The 17,407-nt window shown below is 27.6% G+C and overlaps 3 protein-coding genes and 1 non-coding gene across 5 annotated transcripts; 2 read left to right on the top strand and 2 right to left on the bottom strand.

Moving 5' to 3' along the window:
* Positions 1–420: 420 nt before the first annotated feature.
* On the top strand, positions 421–9,001 carry LOC126839064 (protein phosphatase 1 regulatory subunit 14B). The gene is made up of 5 exons (XM_050574009.1): positions 421–779; positions 858–1,129; positions 7,508–7,606; positions 7,679–7,717; positions 8,002–9,001. Exons 2-5 carry the CDS (start codon positions 881–883, stop codon positions 8,041–8,043), a joined length of 429 nt encoding a protein of 142 aa, XP_050429966.1. The 5' UTR covers positions 421–779; positions 858–880; the 3' UTR covers positions 8,044–9,001.
* On the top strand, positions 6,564–6,635 carry Trnap-agg (transfer RNA proline (anticodon AGG)). The gene has a single exon. It is a non-coding gene; the product is annotated as a tRNA-Pro (tRNA).
* Positions 9,002–9,976: 975 nt separating the features above from the next.
* LOC126839063 (myosin-2 essential light chain-like) lies at positions 9,977–12,637 on the bottom strand. 2 transcript variants are annotated; one of them, XM_050574008.1, is made up of 5 exons: positions 12,427–12,637; positions 12,244–12,271; positions 11,782–11,922; positions 10,449–10,613; positions 9,983–10,369 (listed from the first exon to the last, which is right to left on the bottom strand). In XM_050574008.1, the coding sequence occupies exons 1-5, from the start codon at positions 12,436–12,438 to the stop codon at positions 10,263–10,265; spliced, it is 453 nt and encodes a 150-aa protein (XP_050429965.1). In that variant the 5' UTR covers positions 12,439–12,637; the 3' UTR covers positions 9,983–10,262. The 2 variants fall into 2 exon arrangements, with proteins under 2 accessions (XP_050429964.1, XP_050429965.1); XM_050574007.1 differs by lacking the exons at positions 12,244–12,271; positions 12,427–12,637 and adding an exon at positions 11,982–12,157 and having other exon boundaries at positions 9,977–10,369.
* A 1,167-nt stretch (positions 12,638–13,804) lies between these two features.
* LOC126839056 (ankyrin-1-like) lies at positions 13,805–16,889 on the bottom strand. The gene is made up of 2 exons (XM_050573995.1): positions 16,655–16,889; positions 13,805–15,931 (listed from the first exon to the last, which is right to left on the bottom strand). The coding sequence occupies exons 1-2, from the start codon at positions 16,682–16,684 to the stop codon at positions 14,153–14,155; spliced, it is 1,809 nt and encodes a 602-aa protein (XP_050429952.1). The 5' UTR covers positions 16,685–16,889; the 3' UTR covers positions 13,805–14,152.
* Positions 16,890–17,407: the final 518 nt, after the last annotated feature.

Raw genomic sequence — 17,407 nt, 5'->3', positions numbered from 1 at the left:
TAAAAGTATTTAGAAACATAATAATTATTAATAATAGCATGAGTTAACAATAAATCCTGTGAGTAAATTGAAATGTTTACAATGAACATAGTAACAGTGTTTACTATACAATAGGAGTTTTAATAAAAATATATTATTTTCTACAAAGTTACTCTGTTTTTATTTTTATTGACATACAATTTGGAAATTACATTTTTTGCTATTACTCCGTTAGAATACGTGGTGTCGGCCGCACAACATACACAATATAATCGTACATTTTACATAAATATTGTACATGTTGGTATCTCTTCGGGTGGCTGTTTGTCGAGTGGCGGCTCCGTGTCGATTTTCGGTGGCTGTTTGTCGAGTGGCTCCGTGTCGTGCTCCCGTTCGGACCCTCTCTACTATTAGTCCATTTATTTAAAGGTCTATGGGCGGAAGTATCCAGTTTCCAATTGCGTATCACTATTATGCTAGCATACCTATATATTACTTTGTCATGATTCGTGGATCGAGCTCCCAACGCTTAACGTTTCAATAATCAGTTTTGACATATGTTTGATAACGGGAACGGTTCTTTATTTGGGTTTTAATCTTCTAAGTTCCTAGTCAATGCTAATTCTAAATATTAATTATTATTACATTTTTACTTTATCGATTGTTTTGAGTTTGACTTCTTTCTCCCAAAAAATACAATTATTAATTGTATTTTATATACGCCAAGTTAAATATATACTTCGAGTTTTAGATATCGTTGTATGCATGTCGTATGAGTAAAACTAAAAACAATTTTAATTGTAAGCAAATTTTTTTATTTTTTTTAATAATTATTCTATAATTATTTAAATAATCTAACTCAATTTTGGTGTTAATAGAATATCGAATCTTTCTAATAACTATGGAGTGCAGTTTAGCTTCATCATATACTAATGGCAACAGCAAACCATCAAGTCAGATACAGGAAAATAGAAGTCCAACAAAATCAGGTCTACATGTAAACTTTACTGAAAAAGTTGAAGTAAAGGAAAAGCGAGAAAAATTTTTGACAGCAAAGTACGGTGCCCACCAAATGAGCTTGATTAGGAAACGATTAAACGTTGAAATGTGGCTGTTAGAAGAGCTTCAAAATCTTTATGATATGCCAAAAGTAAGTAAATATTAATCTTCAATTAACAATACACAATATGCCCTTCGTGGTCCATTTTTTTCCCGGACTTCCAGAGCCTGCTACCACAGTGCTACGTGGCAGATATCTCGCGCTACAATTTTGACGAAATCGCTAACCGGGATGGGTATGCTGTCGCCAAAGAGAAGGTATGACCGACTTCTTCTTCAGATGATTTCTCGACCGGCAAGTGGCAAACTAATTGAATAGTGAATCAGCGACAGTGAGCGCTAAACAAGCTGACGCTTTACCCACTCGACCACCCGACCTCTTATTTCTAATATTAAGTGAACGTTACACCCCCGAATTTCTAGCGTAAAACTTATAACTTCAAAAATAAGTCCGACCCCCAAAATGTCAAAAATGTTGAAAAAAGCAACGGAACTAAATTGCATTTGTTCCGCGATTTTAAATATTTTTAGCTAGCTTTTATTTTCATTGTGTATGATTTTGCTTTAAAACCTTCACAGGCTGAGTAGAATACATTATGCGTTGCCAAGTTTCACTTAATATTAGAAATAAAAGGATGGGTGGCCGAGTGGGTAAAATGTCAGCTTGTTTAGTGCTCACTGTCGCTGATTCGCCATTTGACATTCAATTATATTTGCCACTTGCCGGTCGAGAAATCATCTGGAGAAAAAGAGCTGTTATTCCCCTTTTCGGCGACGGCCAACCCGTCACGGTTAGCGATTTCGTCAAAATACAATCTCACTGTTGCAGGCGGCAGTGATTGTCGTTTGGGGGCTTCAAGTCCTGCTAAGCTACATGATATTGAATATTATAAAATATAAATATAGAACTCGAGCGTAATTTAATATTCCGTATTGTACAAAAATAGTGGTAATAGAAAAACACCACTCCAATTGCCTAAACCATAATTTAATATCTCTCTTTTGCAAATTTAATTAACAAACCTACACAATACATATTAAAAATTTGTCTGCAAATTATTTATGTGGGTAAATGAGGACTGAAGTACTAATATTTTTTCTATTATATAGACATTTATTTTGTTATTTGAAAAATTTATTTTTACAAAAAATAGTTCTTGATGAAATTAATTTTATTACACATTGTGTAAATCAAGTGACCTCTGTGAGTTCTTCATATAATTCATATGTACAATGTTAATGAAATGTGTTGTATATAGTGCATATATGATGTAGCTTGTATGATTCATCAACAAATTTAAACAAAGCAAATAAATTTTGTTCAAGCTATTTTCGTAACTTAGTATCGCAGTTTACATTTCATTCTAGACTGTAATAAAATTGTTTTGTACTTTTTGTAACCCAAGGAACTCAAAATATTTTTGGACATTTTTTTACTTGTGTTTCATGCATATTGACTTAAGTTCATAGTTTTTTGAAGACGTGTTTTTATTCATATCATTGTTTAATTCCTATTTTAAAGTTTTGTATCTGTGTGTGACTTATAGACGCAACTAGACCTACATTTTAGAGGGTGCTAAAATTATGTATACCTGACTAAACATAATTATTATCTTCAAACCATTAGATATAAAATAATATTTTTGAAAACAAAAGTATTCTAAAATAAAAAAAATTGAACAGTTATGTACTTATAAAAATTTTATGAGTAAAATTGAAGGATTGGGTTTTGAATTTTTATTTGTGCTAATTTTGAGTCTGGGGATGCCCCTTAGCACCCCACTACTCACTAGTTGCGCCTATGGTGTATGTCCATATATCACCATATTTCAATAAAAATTTAAACCCAGAATAATATTTCCCAAATAAATGACATACCATTATTTTATTTTATTGCTATGGCGGCGAACTTCTGACCCTCTTTTCCAAAAAATGTTTGGCTATTTTCGCGAATAATAATGCATTTTATCTTTATACAAATAAATTATTTAGACTTAATATAATTCATTACTTTAAAGATTTTGGTACTTTGCAATAGCAAATAAAGAATGTATAGCTTATATTATTTTGTCACCTTTAGAAATTATATGGCATTGGTTTGATTTTATTATGAGTTCATTTTTAACAATAGTTTTATGGTCTTGAGCATTGTAGCGTTGTAGATTTTAATATTTCTTTGTACACGCTCAATGACAAAGTCATAAAATACATTAAAATAAGAAGCATAGCTTCAAAAGAATATGGTGCTGATTATAACTATACCATATCGATATCTGGTTTAGTATCATTATATTTTATCAATGTCAATACAATTTACACTTAATTTCTACCTAACCATATATGCATTACATAACAATTTTTACGAAAAAATGTATAATGGTGTTTTTAGGAGAAAAGCTACAGCCCTCCCCAAATTTAGTATATAATATTTATATACTAATATAAATCATTAATGACAATTCAGTATGTCACTTATTGATTTTTAGTAAATCAAAGGTTCAAGGACTCAGAAATGAAATCCTGGCCATGCTGTTAAATAACTCGTCATTTTGCCCTAGGCAATAACTAGTATAGTTTAAAATATAGTATAGATTACTGTTTTTAGCTTTAACGATTTTTAAAATGTTTTAATATTAAATTGTTTATTGATCGTACCGAAAACTTAATGTATATAACAGATAAAGTGTTCATGAAAAACATAGTAATTAATAACATTTGGTATTTAATGAGTGGTTTCTCTATATTACGCACAAAAGTTCTAAGTAATGTGTAAATATAGCTATGGCAAGTAACACAGTTTTTTTTAAGAAGAATATATGGCAGATAGGCAAAAGTGTAAAAATACATAATAATAATAATAGGCTAACGATGTACGTCGTCTGATATATTTTGTCTCTGACTATTTTGTATCTGACTTATGAGCATGTTATGTTTAGTCAAAAATTATATTATTAAAAATAAAATAAAGCCTCGCGCATTAATGTTATATTTTTAAAACTAGAAGTAGGACCATAAAAATAAAATACAAATTCACAAAACTGCTATTCTAGCTATAGTTAAAGTCTTAATTCTTAACTATCATTTTTGATATATCTTGTAGACATTTAATATATTTGTTATAAAATGTATTGATAGGTCAAAACTAAATAAGAAAATTTAAAACATTAAACAACTTTAATGAATTTAATTACAAGGAACGAACTTTTTTTAATGAAAATCGGCTTTCTACATAACATAGTAAAGTAGCCGAAGAACTCGAATCCCTTTATAGAATTGAAATTAGACCATCCTACTATTTGTTCGAAATTTTGTCCTGATTTTTGGTCCAAAGTAAACCGAAATGGCATTTAATTACACCAAAAATTATTAAAATTAAAAGTAATACCTCGAAGTTTATAAAAATTAATCGGTAAATTAATTAATATGGACGAAATTTATTATAAACCTGTTTTGTTTTTAAATATTGGCCCTACTCTAGGCCACTATGTCGGTACTTTTCAAAAGTAAGTAAGTTTAATTTCTGAATCTTGATTGATTTTTGAACAACTAGAGACCATGTATATCTTTGAAGCTAAAAAAATGACTTTTGTTTTTACATTTTAAAGTTAGTAATTTTGACGTTTTTCTCGAAATCGACTTTTCTGACAAGAAGCCCTTTTCGAGATGCTTTCCACGTCATTTTTAGTGTTACTCATTTCCACGATTTATGATAATATTGTCTTATTTTGTGCTTATTACATGTCAATTATGAGAGCAGGTTGTTAAAATACAATTTTTATACATAAAATGTATTTATGTCTATGAGCAAACTACAAAATTGTGGTATATTGTCGTGCCAATGTGGAAATACAGGCGATATAAGGAAAGACTCCTCCAAATTTCATTTATTGCCCCATGTCTCTACCCCCCACGTGGCCATGTAAACACATAACTTGCCTTCGCATTCTACGCGCAGTTAGGTGAAATAATTTTAAGGAAAACAATAAAAATTCTAGTAATGAAACTTTGCTACATTTATGGAAGTATCAGTGTGCTTAGCGACCGTAATAATTGTTCTTATTTTTTGGACGATTTTGGTGAGAAAGGGTATAAGTCAAATTTTACGAGTTTCCAGGAGACAAAAAAAACTTAATAATTATTGCTCAGAAGTAAATATATTATCAAAAATAATTTTTATAATTTATATTAAATGTAATATTTTTACTTATAAAATTACAATGTCAAATATACTAAGAATTGACCTCTAGACATTTTATTCATTTTTTTTACTCTTGAGTTCTTAAACAATTTTGAACTTCTGTTAAACCGCCAGACCTTTAATTTTCATATTTAATGCATTATGCTGATAGTTACATTCTAAACGTAGACTACAGTACGTTATTATCAAATAATGGCATAGTCGGTGATTTCTGAACAAATTAAAATTCAACCAATATCAAGACATAAAACATACTACGTTTGATAAAGTTTTTTTATAGCCTATAGGTATCTACACTACAACAGACATTCGATATTTTAGCCTACTGACCTCTAGACATACGTTCTCTTTTAAACCATTGCTTACTAAACCCTTAAGTAAGCAACACCGGACACTTGATTTTTAACCGTCTGATTTTATACATTTCTTTTAATCTAATTAATCTAATGGTGCAAGGAGCACCAGCCACTCGAATTTTTATAGGTACATAGATCGTTTCTGATCTGACTGATAGCTAGACACACTACAGTTAATCAGCTAGCTTGGAAAATATTTTCTTAAACCTAGGTATGAATTCTGATAGCTAGATATAACTAGGTACTATGAATTATAACGACATTACTTTAAGACACAATGCGTTGGCCCAACACCCCCCTCGGAACCGCTGTGCACTGACTTCCACAGACTTACACTACAGTTAATCAGCACTTAGCATGCAAAATACTTTTTCGAAACTAGGTATGAATTCTGATTACTAGATACAACCTATGGGTACCATAAATTATAACGACAGTACAGGGAATCTGTGACCTACCCGCCCGACTCAGGGGCCTGGGGGCGGAGCCCCCAACTGTAGCGAAGCTCTAGTATTTTTAAGGCGATTGGGTACCGGCCTTAATTAAGAAGTTGTACGTAGGCAATTTCTGGTTTTTCTCTGTTACGCGCTATCGTTGTGTGCGTAGTAAATGAACATTAGTGTGAGTGTTGTTATCTTACACCTCCCGTTCATTGTTGAAGGTGACTCGTACGCACACGCACAAGTCGGTTTAAACGGCTACTGTTAAGGATTCGTACAATTTTATGCTGCAAAACTACTAATTTTCCTTCAATCAGTCCGATCGTTGTATTAATGCGATAAAACTTCTGAAAATAAACTTAAGTTCAGCGTGAAGTCTACTTAAGATCGGCCAGGCCACTTTTTCAGTTTCATTTAATAGTATTTTTTAAACACTACTACAAGATTTAACATTTTTCAAGAAATTTGATTAATTTTTGTTAATGATTTGTTCATTTAAGTGATATCAATATCACCGATGTAAGACGGAGTGGCTCGTTGGTCTAGGGGTATGATTTTCGCTTAGGGTGCGAGAGGTCCCGGGTTCAAATCCCGGACGAGCCCGTTTTTTTTGCTTATAATTATTATTTTGTAGTTCTTTTAAAATATATGATCATCGATCTACCAATAAATAAAAAAAAAATAAGTAGGCGGTATCAAAAATACAGCCATACGTTTTTAACGTAAATATGTCAGAACTCAGAAATAATAATTGGGAGCGTTAAAAAAAACTCAACTGTCAGCTTAAGTTATCTATTGTAAGATATAGTTATTTTACTTATAATGTACCGGCTTTAAACCTCCCTCTAAAAGATACGGAAAATTATCTTATTTTTTTACATTATGATTTCAACTATTTTTATTACTGTAGTCGTTTTTTCGACTTTTCTATGAAATGTTACCTCTTGTTTTGTTTTTCTAAGCGTTTTTACGAAGAACCCAATTTGAAATTTACATATTTTATGTAAATTTGTTCAGCTTTCTGAAAAAAATATTAGAAAAATTCCGAAATTTTGGGCAACACGATAAAACTAACTTTTTATATTATAAATTCAATTTTAATGCCTTTCTATTATTTTTTTCAATATATTCGTAATTAAATGGAGAATATGCTATGATTTTTTTATTCTTTTAAAAATGATTTAGGATAGTTTTTTTAACAATGTATCAAATATTTTCATCTATTTTAGTCCATAGAACTAGCAATTTCTTAATTTTTATCTAGTGAGTATCAACATTTATTTGTTTTTTGTATGCTGATAATTTTCGTATAAAAGATTTTGTTTTTTTAAGACATTTTTATTGAACCAAAAATACCTAAAATATTAAACTATATGATCTAAAATCTAAAATCCCTTATAGTTATACATAGCTATATATATATATATATAAATTTTAAATCTGAAATCATAATCATATTCTATTTTTGATTTTAGAGAGATCCAGCAGTTGAAGGGATCGAATGTGAAGTTGAAGTTGATATTGATGATTTATTAGATATGGAAGATGATTGTCAACGAACAAAATTCCTTGAAGTATTTCAGTTTAACTATTAAATTACATAATTTGTAATATCAATATTATTATACTAAATTTTTTTTTTCTAGGAGTTATTATCAGCAGCAAAGTCAAAGGATAATATCAAAGTATGTTATTAATTATTATAAATTTCAAACAATGTTTATTTTGTTTTTTAAGCAAAATAACTGATTGACCACTTAACATTTTTCATAAAATTAAACGTACACAAAACATAATAATTTTTATTATCAACTATCCTAATTTGTTGTATGTATGTCTTTATCAGTTACATGTTTAATTGTACTTCATTAACAAGAATATAACAATTTATTATAAGTAATAAGTTTTTGTTATATATTATAACTTATAAGTAATTAAACATTCTTGCACATTTTTTTTCTTTTTAAAGATCTTCATTAACAACTTGTTGGAGAAAATCAAGACTTTATAAATGATTTTAGACGGAATTCAAATAATTAATCCGTCCACTCCTAGCTTATAACTGCCAAGCAAGATTTGTCGCAACTACCATTAAAACTGCATAGCATACATTTTAAAAAATAATCTTATTAGTCATAAGTTAGTTTAAGTATTCAAATTTTTCCTATTTAAATATTTTATGTAAGATATATATAACTGTAGTTTATACACTTGGATTTTAGGATTTACTCTTAAATTAATTATTGTTTAACAAATATTTTGTAATTTGTAATTATAGGATTAATTTGTTTTTAATACGTTTAATTTTTAAAGTACCACATAATGATTCTGCTTCATAATTTAGTATTTATTATCTTGATAAATTATTACTATAGTCACAACGTACCACATTATCAGTTTAAAGGCTGACTCTTTTAAGAAGTTTTTTAATTAAATTTCTTACCAATAAATAAAATGTACTATAGAATAGAAAAACAAATGTATACCAATTAGGAGTACTATTTTGCCAACATAAAGCCTGCATGTTTAATTTTCAGTAAAATAAAATATTTATTCACATAACAACAACAAGTGTTGCCTATCTATATAATATATAACTTAATTTATGATGTCTCTATTTACTAAAAATGAATTAGCTTACGTATTAGAAATAAATATTATATGTATAGTTTATATGAATCACAAGTACAAACGCTAATACTAATATATATACTCTGGAAACTTTAAGAAGTTACCTGCGCGTCGGACCAAAACTCATCAGCTGCCACCTAGGTCGTATTTGTATGTACAGTAGGCATTGCCAAACTATGACAATGTTGCAAGGTGGAAACCAGTCGTCGCAGACTCAATGAGGCACCTTCTTAAAGTGTCCGGAGTATATATATATATGCAAGGTGATCAACTTATCATGAACCACTCAATATCTCATAGGGTTTAATAAGAAATTACAATAGAAAGTAAATACAAAATGTGCAAAAAAATGTGAAAAATTGAGATCACATTGTATAAAAAAAATATGAAAACAAAAAATTGTATTTCTTGTTAAACCCAGTGAGATATTGAGTGGATCACCCTGTATATATATATATATATATATATATATTATATACATATTTGTTTTTTTTATTATTATTTCAATATTATGTCTAAGCATTTTAAATGTGAATTTAAAAGCCCCAATGATACAAAAAGAATGTAAGTCCTAATGAATTTTCAGGGCTGTGTCTATTAGCTACCTTGAACAGTTATGGGAACTACCATTATTTTAATGCTGTACATGAAAGTAAATATAAAATATTTTTAGATTATTTTCACAATAGTTCAAATTTAAGTTGTATTAAAGTTTTAAATTAAAACTGCTTTTTATTTTGATAGAATTGTATTATTTTAAATGTACAAGACGTTATTTAGTAATCTGCAAATATAATAACAAAAAGAAAATTTTTTTTGTAATTGGTTGAAATTAATTTTAATGAATCGTGTAATTTACACTACATTTTTAGTTATTTTAGTAAAATTAATTGGATTTGTTCTTAATATATTTACAATGTTATTTAAATTCCAAAATGTACAGACTTAATTGATTTTGGTGTCATAATTAAAAAATTTTAGCTTTTAAGTAAGATCTTACTTAAGGTGTACTTAAATAGTCCGTGTCAAAACAGTGACATAACAAGATAATAATATATTCTCTTTCTCCAATAATAATGTGTTTTTCTTTGTTATTCAAAGTACATAAAAAGGTGCTTTATTGAAATACCTTAAACAATAATTGAATTTGAAGCTCAATGATGTTGATATTACTCTTGAATTATTATATCAACATAATTTATAGGGTTTTCAGCTGTTATCAAAAATTATATAATTAAGTTAGAACTTAAAAAATGTACAAGATAATATTAAAATATGTTATTTATTAATTAATGAATATGGCATAATAATTTTGATTAGTAAATAATATATAATAAAAAATAAGTACTCATACAAATATAATAAATATATAGTAAAATAATAGAGAATGGTAGTTAGAAAAAAGAATAATACTCAATACGATCAGTCATTTTAAATGCATACGCAAGGTAATTATTAAGTTAAATAATAATAAAAAAATTGTTAAAAAGTTTAAGCATAATATGTTTGTTGGTTTGTTTTAAATAGTATCACAATTATAGTTCTTTTTTTATTAACTAAATATTGAATACATAATTAATAAGCATTTAAATCCAGAAATTATCCAGACATAACCATATTGACAAATTCTTCATAAGACACATTGCCTTGGGAATCTTCCTGTCCAGCCAATAATTGTTCTACTTCATCATCTGTTAACTTTTCACCTAATAAATAATATATTATTAATATGTTATCTAAATTATGTTATTACAATGAGTTAATTAATTTAAACATTGAAATTACCTAAACTAGTGAGTAGGTGTCGCAATTCGGCCGATGAAATGTATCCATTCCCATCTTTATCGAAATGACGTAATCCTTCGTTAAAATCATCAGCAGTGTTTGATGAACGATTTTTGGAAATTGCTTGGTAAATGGGTAAAAACACTTCAAATGTTATTCTTTCATCTGAAAACAAAGATGTTTTTATGAATTTCCAGTTTATACATTTTGAAACACAACTGCTTAATGAGGATATGCCCGATTAGTTTTATTTTTTATTTTAATGTGCTATCATTAAACAATATTACAGCACAACAATTATACAACTATTAACAATAAATAATAATACAATTTACATGATTTTAAAACAAAACATAATTAAATAGAAAAAGTAGCTTTAGAAAGGAAGGATATTAAGAGGATGATAACGGAAGGACAACGAGAGTTTAAAAGAAAAGAGGGATCAAGGGAGGAATAGCCGAGAGTACAGAAATAGGAAAGTTCACTTTTTCTGTTGGAGTATAGAGTAGGACAGCCAAGGGAATAAGGTTAAATTTTAACCTGATTAGTTAAAGATGTTAGAAACTAAATTCAAGATGAGCGTAAACATTTTAGATTCAAACAAAATATGTTTTATGATCAAAACTTATATATTGTCTGAAAATTAATTTGTAATCTTTCACTAACTTGGCGTATTTAAAAATAAAAGGACTAAAGCTAGTTGCTGTTCTTTAACAAAATATAAAATATTTATGCTTGATTCATTAAATTTTAATTAACCCTATATCATTAACTTAAATTTCTCTTTTATAAATTATTATGTTTTTAAAATTTTAATTAAACACTTAAATTGGTTTATACAAATAAATAGCTTTTAAACATTGCAATAACTGAGATGTATTTTCAAATTATAGTATATAGATGAGTCATTGTCATGTCTGATTAAATTTATTTTTGTGCCTAGCTGAGGTGTTCACATAGAATGTGTTTAACCGTTAGGGATCTTTGCAGTGTTTACACTTTCAATGGTTTTTTTCTTCCTAATATGGTTATGTCTTTATTTTTAATTTAGTGTGTTAAATTTGTAGGTATAATGTAGTATCCAGTGATAAAAAAAATATATAAACAACACCTATTAAATATTTATATTTAATATACTTCAAGTCAAGTCTAACATGAAAAAGAAAAAAAAAACCATGTCAGTAAAAAACTAGAAACAAGTGGCCTACAATGTCAAAGTGCTCAACATCCAGGCCACTTAAGACCAGCTAATACTAATTGAATTTTTCTTAGACATACATTTTGAAAAATTAATATACCATAATGTTCTAGTAGGTAAATTATTAATACATACCTGCTTTATGCTGTTGTGTAAATTTATTAACATCCGATTCAGTTGGATTTTGACCAAGAGCTCGTAAAGCATTTCCAATTTGTGATATATGTATTTTGTTGTCTCCTCGTATATCAAACAACTGGAATGCTTCTTGCATTTCTATAATAAAGAAAAGTAACCATTAAAAAGTCATACTAATTTAAAGGAATTTATGTTACCTTCCATAGAAGTGATAACTTTTACAGCATCATAGTTATAAGAATACATTTTTATAAATTTATATCATAAAATAATAATTTTTCCTTTATTACAAGAATAAGATTGAACAAAAGCAATTGCTTGTTGCAACCTTGTTTATAAATATTTTTTCCCTTTTCCTATCACGAGGACAGGTTCTTTAATAGAGCCAAATAAGGTTATGAGATTGTAAATTTTGCAACTGCAAGTAATGTCCCCAGACACTAATATGTATTTACTCACCTGATAAATGTTCATCTGAATATGTTGCCTAGAAAAAGACAAAAGTTACGAATATTTCAAAGGATATACATAAATCTATCAAATATAATTATGTATGTAATTAATTAAAAAGTGCTTTTTAATGTATTTTTTAAATAAATATATATGTTTTGTTAATAAGTTATATAAATATTTGACACTTACTGTTTTACTCATTATGAAATACTCTATCTGTTATTCTTTCATAAACTAAATTTCAATTTATATGGCACGAGTTGATTAAAACTTAAAAGTAATTTGGTTATTACTATATATTGTTGTAGTGTTCCACCTATTACTAATGAGTAATGAATGTGACTCGTCACGACTCACGAGTGTTGCCTTTATTTTATGTTATTCTCATGAGTTATGACCTGTGAATTCTGTGATAACAATGATAACATGTTTCGCGTACGTTAAATCCACCTTGGTCATTGGTGCGTCATTATTCTATGGTGCACACTTGCTACTTGTTCGTACTTCGTGACACGCGACTTATATCTATATCCATCCTCAATACCAATATTATTTATTTACTCATATTCAAAACGGGCCATACCCCAAGGTACACTTGTATAATTTAAGAAATGCCACGTAATAAAAACTTTATAACTCAATAATTAATAAAACAACATATTTGTAGAAGGGAGGAATTTTAAACTTTCGAAATATTTAGTAGCCATAGAGGGCGTAGATAAATATAAATTTAATAATAGAGAGAATCAATATTTACCTATAAACCCTTTTAAGGCCTATATAATTTGATCAAATATCAGGTCAATTTTACCTATTATGAAGACCAAAAACTATTAATATTTTATGAATATGCAAGGTCTACTGTCTATGGTAGATGTATTTCTATAGGAAAGCTATATACCTACTATTATAAATTAGTGACAGGAAAACAATATAATAAGTATCTTATAATAAGTACTAATGTTTAACTGTTTACATCAATTGTACTACTGTTTTTTTTTTTGTAAAATAGTTAAGTTTGTTTTATTAAATTATTATGTGGGCTAAAAATGCACAATAAATTCACCAACATATTATAAAAAAAATGTATACTACAAAATATAAAAATATTTATAAATCTTAAATAGCTATCAGGTACTATTTGATGACAAGATTAAAATGTATGCGTATTTACTTTAGTTGCTCATGAATTAAGAATTAATAAAATCTACTTAACTAAGTTTAAATTAAAATATTTAATTTTGATTTAAAGTGTGTATAAGCAGTTTAACATATACACCAAATTTTAAAAAAATGATCTCCTAAATGGTAAAATCTGATGGTTTTAAAACATTTTTACAGGACAAAACAATAATATTAATTGCTAAAATTTATAAACGATGCTTAACACTAATTCACTTCCATTACATTGTAAAAAATCATTTATCAACTTTAATATGTAATAAAATATTGTAGCTTTTGATAAGTAAATAAACACGTTTAAAAATAATGTCTTATAATTTTAATCATTTGATTTTTTTTTTTTAATTTTCATATAAAATAATGAATATTAAAATAATATCCTGTAATCTAGCTATCAAGTATACAAAAAAAAAAAAATTATATAATAATATTAATCAAAAAATTTCACCACATAAATATTAGTTAATTTATTTACTTATATTAGTAATTTAAAAATAAAAAATGTTATTTAAAGTTTTGTTTTAAAATAAATTACTCATTATTTATAAAGTTGTTTGCTTCTGGTCGAATAATAGTTTACATTTATAATAACTTATGGTAAATCATTTAAAATAACAATATATTAATAACATACTACATCTTGGTCCAGATACTCGTACAGTTACCAAGTTGATAATCATTGTGAAAAATAGAGTTTTGTGAAAGTGATGTCTAACTTATCATTCTGGTTGCGTCAATTTATAGTTGTCTTGTGTAACAGTTCATACATTTCTTGATTCCCAATCTTGGATGCCGTGTGTAATAATATATTACTTATGTCGTTGGTGCACTCCATATCTGAACCTCGATCTATTAAATTACGTACTAATTCTACATTACCTTTTTCAATAGCATAATGAAGTGTTGTATAACCTTCTTCATCAATCAAATCTTCCCATTTGTCTATATAATTCAATAAGTATTGGGCAATGTCACAGAAGCCTAGACGTGTTGCATATCCAACTAAACTTATTAAAGACGAAGTAGGTGGGGTATTATGTTTCACAAACAGTTTTAAAACATCTAAAGATCCAGAAAAACCAATTACCTTGAACCAAAACACCTGATCATTTAATATTTCACTGCTGGTTTTTTCAATTATTAATTGAAGGATATCAATGTTACCAGAACGTAAAGCCACATGATAGACATCACTATCAACACTGTATTTACATGTATCTAGAAGATACTTGACAAGTTCTGTATTAGAACTAAGAATAGCATTATGTATAGGTAACATATTATTTTTGTTTCGACAATTCATGTTTAATCTATTGGAATATAATAATTTTACAACTTTAACTGCACCACGTAAACAGGCAAGGTGAATGGGTAAATCATTATCTTTATTTGGAATATTTATATCAGCTCCATTTTTAAGTAAAACATCTACCATTTCTTCATTTCCATTGCATGCTGCATAATGCAATGGTGTATTACATTGCATAGTTAAAGCATTAACGTCAACAAAATACTTCAATAACTCTTTTACAACTGAATGACGATCATGTTTGGCTGCGAAGTGTAATGGTGTTACTTTGCTATTAGTTTTTTTATTTGGTCTAGAACCAGCAATTAACAAAATTTTCACCATTTCGCAATGACCTTGGTATGCAGCATAATGTAAAGCAGTTAGTCCATTTTCATCACTCCTATGGACATCCGATTCCAATTGAACAAATATGTTAACAGCATTTATACTTCCAGAAATTACTGCATGATGTAAAGGAGTCATTCCTTCACGAGTTACACCATTTTTATCCACACCGATATTTACCAGCTTCTTAATAAGCTCCACAGAACCTTTAAATAAAGCAGCGTAATGTAAAGCATTCCATTTCTTAATATCTGTATGTGAAGGGCAAATACCACTTTCGGCCAATAGCCAACTTTGTTCTGTTTTGTTGTTATGAATAGCTAACATCAGAGGACTTAAACAATCTGTAGTAAATGTTTTATTAACATCAGCACCATAATTAATTAACGTTTTCAAAATTATTGGAGTAGCTATTAGTGTGGCATAAACTAATGGTGTACCTAATGAATTGGATGTTGCTTCCAAGTCAATAAAAGGATGTTCACACAAGGACTTAACAATATTTAAGTTATTTGACTTAATGGCCATATGAAGTGCTGTAAAACCAGTATTAGTGAACACATTGACATTGATCGTTGGAAGTTTTAGCAAAAATTGTGCCAAATGAAGATTGCCTGTTTCAATTGATAGATGTAAGGGTGTATAACCTTTTTGTAGTTTATTCACTTTACTATATAATGACATATAGTCATCAACTTTACTATTAGAACACTTTTCATTATTAAAATGTATTTCAAATAATGAATCAAACGCAGGTGATTTTTTTTCACTATTTCGCTTTTGGGACATTTTGAAATACCTTTGTTTGGACTTCTTAGTACTGAAATTTGTTGATGCTACATTAAAATATTCATAGTTATGTACTGACATATTCACCTGCAATTCAAATATTATTTATTTGTAATGTACATATGTTAATAAACTTCACATTTTAACTTACTACAATTTTTTCTCTTCATAATACATTTTAAATGAGTAAAAGATAAAGATATTTTTATTAGGTAGTAATGATCAGATATAACAAAACTAACTGAGTAAGGACCAATATATTTTCTGTTATATATTTTGTAAAAAAGAAATTTTTCAACCAAATTCTTTTATTTAATTTTCTAAGCTAGTACTTAAATTTTATTTTCATTAATTGGCCATTATACATAAAATATACATATTTTTTAACTCTTTTCAAAATTTAAAAATTTAGTTGATTTAATCCTGCTGCTCACACTAAACTAAAGAATTACTACTTATTAAGCCTTTTTTTGCATTAAAGCCCCATTGTTGCCTCAGAAGAGGAATATCTGTATACTTATATTTATAATTAAATAGTTTGTACAATTCATTGTGTTTGGATCAATCACATTGCTCTAAAAAAAGGGTTCATAGAACCAATAATAAGTTATTATACGAATATACTCGAAAAATCTACTCATCCAATTAAAACGTCCCTTATTTAATGTTCTCAAATAAGTGGCATACATAATATACTTATTATACTTAAAATTGACCAAAATAACATATATTATACTAAAATAAATATAGATAATAAAATAATTATGCATACTAATATCATAAAATGGCGTTGTTTTATATTATACTTACTTTAGTATTGACTATACGAGACATTGTCATTAGTTATAATATTAAATGTAGATATATATATAATACGATATTTGAGTAATTTATAAACAAAAATACATTAATACATAACTATTTACCGAATTTTAAATTTCGTTTTCAATTAAGTGATTGTTAAACATAAAAATAACTATTGCGTAATAAATAAATTAAATAATGAATCCACTCGATGTCTTTTAGACTTGTAACGGTATCCCGATTCGACAGATTTTACTGTTTGAGTCAAGGCCGTTATTGTTATTATTTTTTTTTTATTAATCTTGGATTTTCCAATATTGATAATATGTTTGATATTTTTATATGCGTGTATAATAATAAACTAATGATAATGATACCGTAATAATAATACCTAATCAAAATATTTTTATTTATATATTTATTATATATAATTTATAAACGCCCAAAAGAGCTCAGTACAATGACCAATAATGAATATTTAAAAACAATTAGTTATTAGTACTACAAATTATAAATAGTAAGGAGTAAAATTAAATTTATATATATATGTATTGCAAAAACTACCTATCTATGATTAACTTTTAACACAGGTTTTAGCCAAGTTGAGCTACCATTATAATAAATTTAACTTTTTCAAACAAAAAAACTCAAAAGTAAAAAACATAATGAACATATCACAAAACAACGTTCGTTACAACATTGTTGATTATTTCAAAAATAACTAGACATGCTAGACAAAATGCCTGATTAAAATTCAAT

Source organism: Adelges cooleyi, unplaced genomic scaffold (assembly GCF_023614345.1).
Source record: "Adelges cooleyi isolate 19-005CV unplaced genomic scaffold, UGA_ACOO_1.1 ACOO_flye_CR_arks_rails_tigmint_CR_PRNA_30, whole genome shotgun sequence".
Lineage (NCBI taxonomy): Eukaryota > Metazoa > Arthropoda > Insecta > Hemiptera > Adelgidae > Adelges > Adelges cooleyi.
The sequence above is the reverse complement of the archived record's forward strand: the minus strand, read 5'-3'. Positions and strand labels throughout refer to the sequence as shown.